We start from the raw sequence: 12,370 nt of genomic DNA on the forward strand, positions 1-12,370 counted from the left end.
TTTTTTTTTTTTTTTCTATTTTTCAAACAGCAAAAGAGGCACTTTTGAAACACTGTAAAGAGAGACACCCAAATGCCTTTGGGGCCTAATCTTTTTAAAAGGCCGCCAGACTCGAATTCTATAGCTGAGTTCATTTTTTAAACTATCCCTCCCCGACCACACTAGCCAAAACTGTCTTCATGGCCTTGAAAGAAACGACCTCTCCTGCTTCATCATTTTTAGAGAAAGAAAAAAAAAACCTGCAAGAAAAGGTGAGGAAACATTAGTTTCTCCAGGCCTTCTACGTGCAGCGCTTGGAGACGCCGTTTGGCTCCTGAGCCAATTCCCTCCTCCAACGTCAGCGCCCTGTTTTTTCCTGGAATTCCTCCACACCCTCTCCCGCTACCAGCGGCTTCTCAGATTTGCTCAAGCCCCTTCCTGTTCACAGGGCCCGCCTCCCGGGCGGCCTCACCCAATCAGAGCTCAGGCAGGAAGTGACCAGCTTCCGCGGCACCTAACTTCCCGGGCTTAGCTCCGCCTACACCACGTGACTCCGGCCCCCCTGCCCGTCTCCCTCCAAGGCTGGCTTCGGAGAAACCCCGCCCGGCCACCGCTGATTGGTCGCTGTGTGCCCGGTCTCCTGGGTGACGGGAACGCGGTAGCCGGGTGGGGGAGTTCCGGTGCGCCTGCGCACTTACAAGATCGGGGTGCCGCAGGAGCCTTGAAATGAAGGTAAATAACTTAGAAATGCCAGCGGGGTGAGAAGACGCGGCCGCCGCTATGTGTCCTCAGCTCTCGGAGCGCGACTCTGAAGAGTCTGTGTCCTTGTCCCTTCTCGGGAGTTCTGAGGAGCTGGGGAATGCGCCCCGGGGTCGGGAGGGAGAGGCTGAGTTGTAGGGATGAGGGGAAAGGAAGCTTGGGGGAGGAGGCGCGGACGGAGGCCTGTGTCCTCTGGAACCGCAAGCCTAGTTTAGAAGCCTGGATCTGAGGATGCTCGAACTGACCCAGTGTCGCGAGCTGCCTCTTTTTTTTTTTTTTTTTTTTTTTTTTTTTTTTTTTTTTTTTTTTTTTTGTGTGTGTGTGTGGCTCAGTCCCGGGCAAACCAAGCCACTGGCCCAGAACTCTAGAAAGAATAAAAAGTATTTAAAACAAAATCAAGAATTACTTGGCCCGTGACCCGTATATTGTGCAGAGTCCTGTTTGCTAGAACACGTGACGGAGAAATCTGCATACTTGTGTGCGTCTTCCTTTGCACGCAGGTTTTCCATGATTGGGTTTGTTGTGACTTCCACAGCTCCATTAGCTTCACTCCTGTGATTCACCTTAGAGATTTACCCCGCCCTGCTCTGGCAAAGAAAACGGGAAAAGCTCATTTTAAAATGGTTTTAGCTTTCCTAAAGCTTCGCGGTGGCTCTTGTGTCAAATGGAATTGGTCAGATAATTTTGCATTATTCACTTCAGAAAAGTGACTCACTGTCCAAAGTGCTATGTCAGAAAGGAGTAAATACTTTCTTTACAGTTGAGAATCCTGTGCTTGAGCGTTACGGTGACTTGCTTTAATTCCTGTAACTAATACATAAGGAGCAAAGCTTTGGCTTTCTGGTTGGAAAGCTGTGACGTATAGCCATGAGTTGTACCTAGAGCAGCTATAAAGCTCTGTGGAAGAAAACAAACCTGTAAGACCACAGCCCAAGACAGATCTGCCTTGAAAAGAATAAAGTCAGGTTTAAGGACCATGTGGTCACACAGCTACAGAAGAAAGATGTTCTTTGAGTATGTGTGTGTTTATGCCAGACAAAACCTGTGCGTGCTTGCGATCGTAGCACGCCTGTAATTTAAATTGTGATTCCAGGACGCTGGCTTTAAGGAAGAGGGCACAGAATGCAATCAGGAAGCATTGAAGGAGTTGTGTTGCCACTCAGACCCAAATCTTCTGCAACAGTAGAGAAGCATCTACCTGGATAAGGGTGTCTTCTTTAATCTACACTATTATTTTTCATTTAGGGTTATGTTCCTAGGTATTATAGATTGGAGCAGTCTGATATAAGAATAGTATAAGTCAATGAAATTTCAAATTTTTAACTTAAAAGTAACAATAAGATTGTTAAAGAAACAGATAAAATTGTGGTAATAAATTTTGTTTTGCCAAGTATCTTCCGAAATTTATAGCAACATATAACCAACAGAAGAATTGTCAATGAAGCCAGTATTCATCGGTATAAATGAATGAGCCCACACCTTTAATCCCAGCACTCTGGAGGTAGAGGCAGGCGGGTCTCTGTGATTTTGAGCTTAGTCCCATCTACATAGTGAATTCCACGACAGCCAGGGCTATAGAGAGATCCTGTCTACAAAACAAACCAACAAAAAAACTGTCCATAACGTCATCTGTGCTTCTCATAATCTTTAAAATCTGACATGTAGTTTATAATTACAACAAATGCAAATTCGGATTGCCCATAAAGACAGTGGATTGAATCAATGAAAGGTTTCCCAAGTGATACACGACTTGGCCAATATGCAAATGTAAGCATATGATGAAGAAATGGACATAAAGAAAGGTCATTTCAAAGGGACTATAAACATCCTGGGTCTATCATAATTATCTAATATTTAAAAAATAATTAGTTTTATGTGCATTGGTGTTTTGCTTGCATGTATGTCTATGTGTGTTACAGAGATCTTGGAGTTACAGATGGTTGTGAGCTGCCTTGTGGGTACTGGGAACTAAGCCCTGGTCCTATGGAAGAGCAGGCTTAACTGCTGAGCCATCTTTCCAGCCCAGCATCCAAGATTTTTAAATAATTTTGTTAAATTTAATCCCCCAAATCTGTGTCACAATTAATAAATTCATGTTTAAATTTTCCAGCATGCATAAAGCAGTTATATGTTTCTATAAAGTCAATAATTGAAGACATTTAAAAGCTCACACCTTTAATACCAGCACTCAGAAGGCAGAGGCAGGTGGATCTTTATGAGTTCGAAGCCAGTCTGCTCTACATAACAAGTTCCTGTCCAGGAAGACCTTGTCTCAAAACAATCAAACAAAAGAACAAAAAAATATCTGTGATAATCTCTCTTTTACCTTGAGGTCTGTTCTGTTTTTATTCTGTTGCTGTGATAAAACTGACTGACAGGTTCATTTCAGTTTACAATTCCAGAGTGTATAGTCAGCCCATCAAACAAGGGGCACAATGGCGGGAGCTTAAAGCAGTAGTCACATCACACCCTCAGTCAAAAGTACAGAAAAATAAATGCATGCATTCCTTCTTGCTTGTTGTCAGCTCATTTCTTTCTATAATTCAGGACCCACTGCCCAGGGAATGGGGCCTCCCACAGTTGGTAGGTCCTCCACATCAGTACACTTAAGACAGGCCAACCCAGTGTAGACAGTCCTGAATTGAGACTCTCTTCCCAGATGATTCTAGGTTGTATCAACTTAACAATTAAAGCTAACCATCACAAAGTCCATCCTACTGCAACAACTACTCATATTTGATTGATTGGTTGATTTTGTTTTGTTCATTTTATCATTACTTTTCGTTTGTTTGTTTTGAGACAGGGTCTCACTTTGTATCGCTGGCTGACCTGTAACCCACTGTAAACCAGGCTGGCCTTACACTCACCCCTCTGTCTGCCGAGTGCAGGGATTAAAGATGTATGCCACCATGCCTGGTTCTCACTGTTTTTATTTTTTGAATAAACACCGTACTGGCTGCTTTTGTGTGTCAACTTGACACACAAGAGTCATCAGAGAGGAAGGAGCCTCAGGTGAGGAAATGCCTCCGTGAGATTCAGCTGTAAGGCATTTTCTCAATTAATGATCAGTGGGGGAGGGCCCAGCCCACTGTGGGTGGTGCCATCCCTGGGCTGGTGGTCCTGCTTTCAGAAAGCAGGCTGAGCAAGCCAGCGGAAGCAAACCTGTAAGCAGCACCCCTCCACCCTCCATGGCTTCTAAGACCAGCTCCTGCCTCCAGGTTCCAGCCCTGCTTGAGTTCCTGTCCTGACTTCCCCCAGTGATGGACTATGTTCTGGAAGTGTAAAACCCTTTCCTCCCCAGCTTGCTTTTTGGTCATGATGTTTTGTCACAGTAATAGAAACCCTGACTAGGACAAAGATCATCGTTCATTCTGCATCCTACATATCTGCATGATTAAACTTTGACATCTTTTCTGACCAACAAATAGTTGTTTTGAAAAGGTAAAACTTGTCTTTTTGTTTTGTTTTGTTTTTCAGCGTGTTTTCTCCCTGCTAGAAAAGAGTTGGCTTGGTGCTCCAATACAATTTGCCTGGCAAAAATCATCAGGAAACTACCTTGCAGTAACAGGGTAAGAAAAGAGCAACTGTTTTAAATAATGTTTGTGTGCATGTGTGCACACCTAACCTGTGCCCATACTGTTTCCTCAGTGTAAATTCTTGTGTGATAGATGTGTAGTAGAAAGAAATATTCTCCCTCACTAACGTCACAGTTTAAAGAACCTTTTGATTGGTCACAACTTTTAAACTACACATCTAAAACTACCATGAAAGGACATTAACATCAACTGAAATGGAGCCTAATTTTTAAATGCATGGATAAATATGAGAAATTTTGAAATAACTTTCTTATTCTACTTGCTTTCAGAGCTGATTTTATTGTTAAAATCTTCGATCGCCATGGCCAGAAAAGAAGTGAAATTAACTTACTTGGGTAAGTACAGGGGTGGTTTGAAAACTTCAAGTTTTGTTGCCTCCAAGATAAAAATAAATAAATAAATAAAGGTACTGTCTTAAATTTAAGCCAGATTAGGGCTGGAGAGATGGCTCAGCGGTTAGGAGCACTGACTGCTCTTCCAAATGGACCCAGGTTCAATTCCCAGCACCTGCATGGCAGCTCACAGCTGTCTGTTACTCCAAGATCTGACACCCTCACCCAGACATACACACAGGTAAAACACAAATGCACGTAAAATAAAAATAAATGAGCAGCCACCATCTCCTCTTTTGTTTTCTCTAGCATAAAAAGGATTGTTTTCTTTAGGCTAAAGTTAGCAAAGCATGTGTGGCACTTGAGTTAGAGTTTATATCTATATACATAAACATTCACAGGAAGCTTTTTGTCAGTAATAATAAATGAGTCCAGAATGAGGTTTCTCTGAGGCTGGAGTGATGGTTCAGTGCTTAAAGCACTTGCCACACAAACATGAGATTCAGAGGTCAGATCCTGAGAACACACATGAATGCCGGGGCAAGGAGAGAATGGTGACTCACCTGTAATTCCTGCCTTCCTGCATGCACACACACACTTTTCCCAACAGGAATACCCAACCTGTACCTGCTTTGGTAGTTCCTCTGCAGTTTATCATTGGAGAAAAGTTACTTAGAGAATGACGATGTCTTCAGCTTTCAGGAAGTCATTCTGGAGCCCCTCAGTGTTGGTTGAGCACTTCGGTCTGGGGTCATCATCCTCCTCTGCTGACAGACTCAGCAGACTGACATGTGGAGACCCTCTGACCTCGTGGGCTTGTGCAGCCATGCTTTCCATAGTTCCCGTACCTGTTGACCACTTTCCCAAGTCAGGTTGTCAATGTCTCTTTGCCTGGCTTTTCCCTCTGCCCCATCCTTCTGAGGTTAGTGTTTCGCCATTTCCCGCATGCTTCATTGTTGCTTCTGATTTCTGTATTTTGAGAAATGAGATTAAAATAGTTACTCAGTGATTATGCCTAAACTAAGGCACCCAGTAAAAAGGCTGCTTTGAGTAGATTAGGTAAGCCTAATTGCCTTATCTCACTAACACCTGTTTTAGTTAAGAAACTGTTCTACATGCTACACATTTATTATGTGTAGCCCACAGCTATTATGGAGGCATTTTCTCAATTGAGGCTCTCACCTCTCTCACAACTGTAGGCTGTGTCAGGTTGACAAACTAGCCTGCATGACTCCTTATCAGCTTGACACATAAACACATCCCTGTTAAGCCACAATTTTTCCCTTCTTGTTCATCCCTAAGATAACACATTAATACAGACATCACAATATAAAACATTTTACAAACTTAAAAAGACCCACAGCCTTTGAAAATTCAAACACTTAAAATATCTCTTTAAAATAGCCTCTTTAAAATATCCAGTCATTTTTAAAAATCCAAAGTCTTATAAAAGCTAATGTCTCCCAACTGTGGGCTCCTATAAAATCAAAAATAAGTTACTTTTTACTTTAGGAGGGGAGAACCAGGGGAAAGTCACAATCAAGGCAAACCAAATTCCAACTGTAGATGACTCGGTGTCCAGTGTCTGGGATCCGTTTGTGATCTTGCCGGCTTCTCCAAAGGGCTTGGACCCTTCTGTGGCCGCTCCCCCTGCAGCACACACAGCCTATCTTTCCAAGCTCAGGCCGGCTCCACTCCTCTGCTGCTGCTTTCCATGGTAGTCATCTCATGGTACTGGCATCTCTAAAATGCTTACACCTGGGCTGTATTTTCAGCAAGAGCCTCTCCTGGGTTCTTTTCATGATACCAAGCCTCAACTTCTCGTGACCCCTTCAATCCTGGGCCTTTGACTGCTACTGAGGCTGCACCTTCACCATTGGCCTTTCCTGGCCTTTCCCAGAGCCAAATCTCAGATGTTCTCCATGACCCCTTCATGCCTTTAAAACCAGTACCATCTGGGTGACTCTTACACTACAGAGTTCTCCCCAGCTTTAGGTACAGCCTTGGCTGCCTCTGGAACACAGCTTCTGTGTGATAACTCACAGGAAACACCTCCAGATTTCATCTTCATGATACTAGCCTCTTCTTAATCACTGCTAATTTCTCCGCCCCAGCTAACCAGCTATTATCCCAGCAAAGCAAAGCTTTCACTTTAGGGGTTCTGGTATTTTGTTAATCACAGTTAATTTAGTAGAGTTAAGCTAAGCTTAACTCAGAGTGTGCATTGGTCCCCATAAAGTCTGAGTAACTCACAAAGGTCCCTCTGGAATTTCATAAGTCCTCTGTATTTCTTTTAAAAGTCTTATCTTCCACACTCCCACAGAAGAGCTCACTAAGCTTTGAACACTCAATGGCTTTTCTAGCTCAAAGTCCCAGAGTCCTTCCTCAATCCTTCTCAAAAAAGCATGGTCACGTCTGTCATCACAGCGCCTCGCTATCCTGCTGACTTAGATAGGGTTACTACTGCTGTGATAGAGCACCATAACTAAAAAGTAAGTTGGAGAGGAAAGGATTTAATTGGCTTGTGCATCTACATCATAGTCCATCATAGAAGGAAGTTGGGACAGAAACTCAAATAGGTCAAGAACCTGAACGCAGGAGCTGATGCAGAGGCCATGGAGGAGTGCTGCTTAGTGGCTTGCTCGTTCGGCTTTTTTATGGGCCCTAGAACCATCAACCTAGGGGTGGCCTTACCTGTAATGGCTGGGGCCTTCCCCCATCAATCACTAATTTTAAAAATAGCCTATAAGCTTTTCTTATGGAGACATTTTTCTCAATGGAGGCCCTCTCTCCTCTGATGACTCTAGCTTGTGTCAAGTTGGCATAAAACCAGCCAGTACACCAACTTTGATACACCTTGTTTTACCTATTAGAGAGAATTGCATTTCTTATAGTGCTTTTCCCTTTTTGTAAATATGAAACAATCTTTCAGTATTTGATCTTTCATAATGAAGTATGTTACTTTTTATATAACTTTTAAAAACTAAAAAAGAATTGGTCTTAAAAATTATCTACTAAAGGTCTGAGGATAAAGCTTAGTAGTAGAGCACTTGGCTGACAAAATTGAGGCACCAGATGCAAGCTCTAGGACCACCATCAATCAAGAAATATCTATTGGACAGCCCACCACGGTGCTGCACATTCACAGTCTCGTTTATAGTCTTTATAGGACTCAGGAAAACCTGATACATACAGTTACATACAGTTTTATTTCATGTAGTGCATGGAAGTGGGGCTGAAAATAGAACTTAAAATTTCTCTATCCCTTCAAGGCAAAAACAAAGACAAAACATTAAGGATAGTGTTATATTATCAGTGGACAGCAGATTGAATTCCTCATTTTAGTATATTTATAATCTATTGAAAGATACTGAATGGTCTTGTGAACAGAAGTCATAGACAGGCGAGTTTGTTTCTTCTCTCTGACTTTTGAGAAATGGATGGTAATGTTTTTCTTTTTTTTTTCTAAAAGCAACTGTGTTGCCATGGATTGGGATAAAGATGGTGATATCCTGGCGGTGATTGCTGAGAAGTCCAGCTGTATTTATCTATGGGATGCCAACACCAATAAAACCAGCCAGCTAGACAATGGCATGAGGTAAGGATACCTTTGTTGTTATTTAAGTGGTGGTCTGAGCACTTTCATCATCTTGTATCGTTTTTATTAACATCAGCACTTGTACTCATTACTGAGATATAATACGGCATTTTACCGGATGCATGCAGTGTGCCCTGGTCATCTCAGTGTAATTAGCATTTCCCAACTTGGTAGCTATTTTTAATTTTTTTCATTGAGCAATGTCCAGTTATTTTTAAAGTTTTCACTGAGAAATGTGATTGTTTTCATCTTGATATGGATAGTCTTTCTTACTTTGATTTTGGAGATGCACTGAGGCATTCTTTTGTTGTTGTCAATTTTTTGTTGTTGTAGTTTTTGAAACAAGATCTCATATAACCCATGCTGACCTCAAGTTCACTGTGTAGCTAAGGATGACACTGAACTCTGCTCCTCCTGCCGTTACCTCCTAAGTGCTAGGATTACAAGCCTGTACCACCATGACTGCCTTGAGTAATTTTCTTATGAAAGAAAATCCTGTTCCTTTTATGGTTGATATGTATGGTCTTTCTGTTAATTAGAAGAAAGGTGTTATGGCCATATGAGACTGTTTCTCCAACCAAGGACCATGGATGGATATAACCTAGAACCCCTCCTCGGATGTAGCCCATGGCAGCTCAGTATCCAAGTGGGTTCCCTAGTAAGGGCAACAGGGAGTATTTCTGACATGAACTCAATGGCTCTTTGACTCCTCCCCCTACCCCCAGGGAGGAGCAGTCCTGCTAGGCCACAGAGGAGGACTTTGCAGCCAGTCCTGAAGATACCTGATAAACCAGGGTCAGATGGAAGGGAAGGAGGTCCTCCCCTATCAGTGGACTTGGAAAGGAGCAGGGAGGAGATGAGGAAGGGAGGGTGGGATTGGGAGGGAATGAGGGAACGGATACAGCTGGGATATAAAGTTAATAAACTGTAACTAATATTAAAACAAATTTTAAAGAAGATGTTATGGCCAGGCATGGTGGCACATGTTTTTGATCCCAGCACTCAGGGGGCAGAAACAGGTAGATCTCTGTGAATTTCAGGCCAGCCTGGTTTACATAGTGAGTTCCAGGACAGACAGGACTACATAAAGAGACCTTGGTCTAAAACAAAAACAAAAAAGAGAATAAGAATATTATACTTGTGAAATAGCTTCTACTTTTTGTGGTTATTGTTGTTCTGTTTTTCAAGACAGGGTTTCTCTGTGTAGAGCTGGCTGTCCTGGACTGGCTTTTAGCCTTGAACTCACAGAGATCTACCTGCCTCTGTCGCCTGAGTGCTCGGATTACAGGCATGTGCTACTGGTCCCAGCAAAATACCTTCTTTTAAGAAGTCTTTTGGCTGAGCATGCAGATGTGTTCACCCTCTGAGCCATTTGCAGGCTAGCCCCTGCAATACATTTTTAACAAAATGTTTATTCACCTGTTATTGAAGTTAACTTTTCATGCACTTTATTAATCTTTTACTCCCAAGCATCATCATCATATATGACCTTTCACAGATTCAGCTTGTATCATCTGCACACAAAGTTTTTGCTTCTCAGATTCCAGGTTAGCTGGAGAAAGTCTCCTCCCCCTTAGCTTTTGTTAACTCATTGTTCTGGGCTGCAGAAAAGAAGTAATAAAAACTCTAAAATAGAAGCATGGTCTATCCGTGGTGCTCAGAATGTGGCCACCTTACAGATAGCTAGATGGCCCCACCTCTCAGTTCTGATTGAGAAAAAGTGCTTTCTACCTGCTTCTTAGCAACTCTCATAGTGGTGGAGCAACAAACACAAGTCCTTTTTTGTTGCTATTTTAGCTAGGAATTGACCCAGGGCTTTGTTCAACTATACAGTGCTCTCCCACTGAAATATATGCTCAGCCAAGATACACCCTTTTAAAAGTTATGAATTCCCAGTGTTTCCTCCAATTTAATTTGCTTTGTTATTGGAAGCCACTTGTCCATCTGTCCATTCCCCCACCCCACCCTTCGCCTCCTGAATTTGTGTGTGGTGCCCCAGGGCTGACATGGCAAGTCTTGCTTGATCACTCTCCACTTTAGTCACGGAACCCAGAGTTTACCAATGTGGGTGGTCTAGCCAGCCTGCTCCGGGCATCCCACTCCTGTTTGCAAGCACTAGAATTACAGGCAAACCCAACAATTTACACAGATTCTGGGGCTCCAAACCCTGCTCCCCTCACACTCATGCACCAAGTACTTTACCAAGATGTGTGCTAGCCTCAAAAACTACCTTAAAAACAGTACTCAAGTTCCATGTCATTGCTCTAGAGGCAGCAGAACCTGGGAGAATGGAGCCGATAAATGAAGGGGACCAAAGTCTCATGCAATAGCCACTTTATTCAGAGCATCAGACAGTTTACTCTCTGAGGGTTAAGTAGAGCCACATGGCTGACAGGCTGCACCAGCCGTTCAAGCCCCACATGACAAAAGCAGGTTTTTCCATAGAGACATAGACACCAATAGAAATGGCCAGCTGAGTAATCTGAAGTAATTATCCAGTAATCTTTAGCTTATCCATTACACCAGGGAGAGGACATGAAAACGCATGCCAAGAACAATTGTGTGTTCTGAAGAAACTGATGTGCCAAGACTCTTATCTTGTTTTCTTGTATTTTTCTCATAAGTGTTCAGAATTCTTATTCATTTCCATTCTTGAACCTTATTCCAACAGTTTCCATTAAAATTTTTGCCATAATTATAGTTAAGGCCATCATTTGTAACACAGATCGCCCCATGAGGTTCTGTAACAACTGAAGTCTTCAGTCATTATTTGTTAGTATTTTGGATCTACCTGCTGCCGAGATGATCTTACCCTGTCTCCAATTTTTCTTTTAAATTTTCCCTTTAACTTACTTCAGTGAGAGGGCCTGACAGCATGCGTGCTTGCCTGAGCCACATGTGCCCCTTGGCGCCTTCAGAGGTCAGAAGAGGGTGTTGAATGCCCTGGAGCCGGCGTTAAGACAGTTGTGACCTACTGTGTGTGTACTTGGAGCCAAGCCTGGATCTAGCCAGTCTCCTAAGCCCTACGCCATCTTTCTGTCACCTCCAAAATTCTCTTCGTGTGTAGTTGTCACCTTAAAACCACAAGCTGTGTGGGGTGTTTGTTTGTTTGTCTGAGACAGGGTCTTACTGTGTAACTACGGCTGGCCTTGAAGTCACAGAGATCTGCCTGCCTCTGCTTCCTGAGCACTGGGTTTACAGCTAAGAATCCATAAGCTATAATGTTACACTTGAGCTTCTAAGCAGAAATTAAAGTTATACATGAAGTATTTCTTAGAGGACTATTAAGAAGTTGTGATTGTAAATCGTTCTGAAATATATATCTTAATGTTGCAGGGATCAGATGTCTTTCCTTCTTTGGTCAAAAGTTGGAAGCTTCCTGGCTGTTGGGACCATTAAAGGAAATTTGCTCATTTATAATCATCAGACATCTCGAAAGATTCCTGTTCTTGGTAGGTTCTGCCTAGAAACACTGCTCCATGTTTGAGATGCTCTTCTGAGAGTGAGTTCCATTGCCTCAGATTTCCCTGAGATGGCAAGGAAATTTTGTATAGAAAGGCTTCCCTGGTTCCTCTTAAATAGCTGACCAGGAATATCCCTCTCCTGCTTGCTGAGGTTTCTTGATGTACACAGGACAGACTGAGTTAGGGTCAGCCTGTGTCTTTGGGTATCAGGACATTAATGGCATTCATTTTTCCCTCTCACACCCAGGTTATATATCTAGACTTGGAATAGCCCATATGCATATCAACACAATGTATGTATTGATCACATACATTTATTTTTGATTAATTTTAGTCAGCTTAGTCGTATTATAACATATACTGATTTTAAATCTCGTAGTCAATGAACCAAAGCATTCTGTGACTGCTTACAAATGGGGATATCCTTGTTTCTAATCCCTAGCCCACCTCGTCTCCACACACCAGCTGAATGCAGACAATGGACTATAAGCAATTTGCCTCAGCGTATGTGGCCCACTTGACTTTGCATGAAGTGGTCTGGTTTCTTCAACCTTGGTTCACTGACCCCTTCAGGATTGACCCCTTTTCTTGTAGCATCACAGTGATGTGGAGTGAGCGGGGTAAATCACAGTGATGTGGAGT

General features: G+C 42.7%; 1 protein-coding gene across 4 annotated transcripts in view; it reads left to right on the forward strand.

Moving 5' to 3' along the window:
• The first annotated feature begins 647 nt into the window (after positions 1–647).
• The window catches only part of Wdr19 (WD repeat domain 19), a 66,817-nt gene continuing 55,094 nt past the window's right edge, over positions 648–12,370 (forward strand). For all 4 annotated transcript variants that reach the window (XM_055623963.1, XM_055623964.1, XM_055623965.1 and 1 more), the window contains exons 1-5: positions 648–711; positions 4,216–4,307; positions 4,604–4,669; positions 8,139–8,264; positions 11,601–11,716. In XM_055623963.1, coding sequence (XP_055479938.1) covers positions 706–711; positions 4,216–4,307; positions 4,604–4,669; positions 8,139–8,264; positions 11,601–11,716 — 406 coding nt within the window. In that variant the 5' untranslated portion in view covers positions 648–705. The remainder of the gene's footprint in view (positions 712–4,215; positions 4,308–4,603; positions 4,670–8,138; positions 8,265–11,600; positions 11,717–12,370) is intronic.

This window comes from Psammomys obesus, unplaced genomic scaffold (assembly GCF_907164565.1).
Source record: "Psammomys obesus unplaced genomic scaffold, mPsaObe1.curated_primary_1811, whole genome shotgun sequence".
Taxonomy (NCBI): Eukaryota; Metazoa; Chordata; class Mammalia; order Rodentia; family Muridae; genus Psammomys; species Psammomys obesus.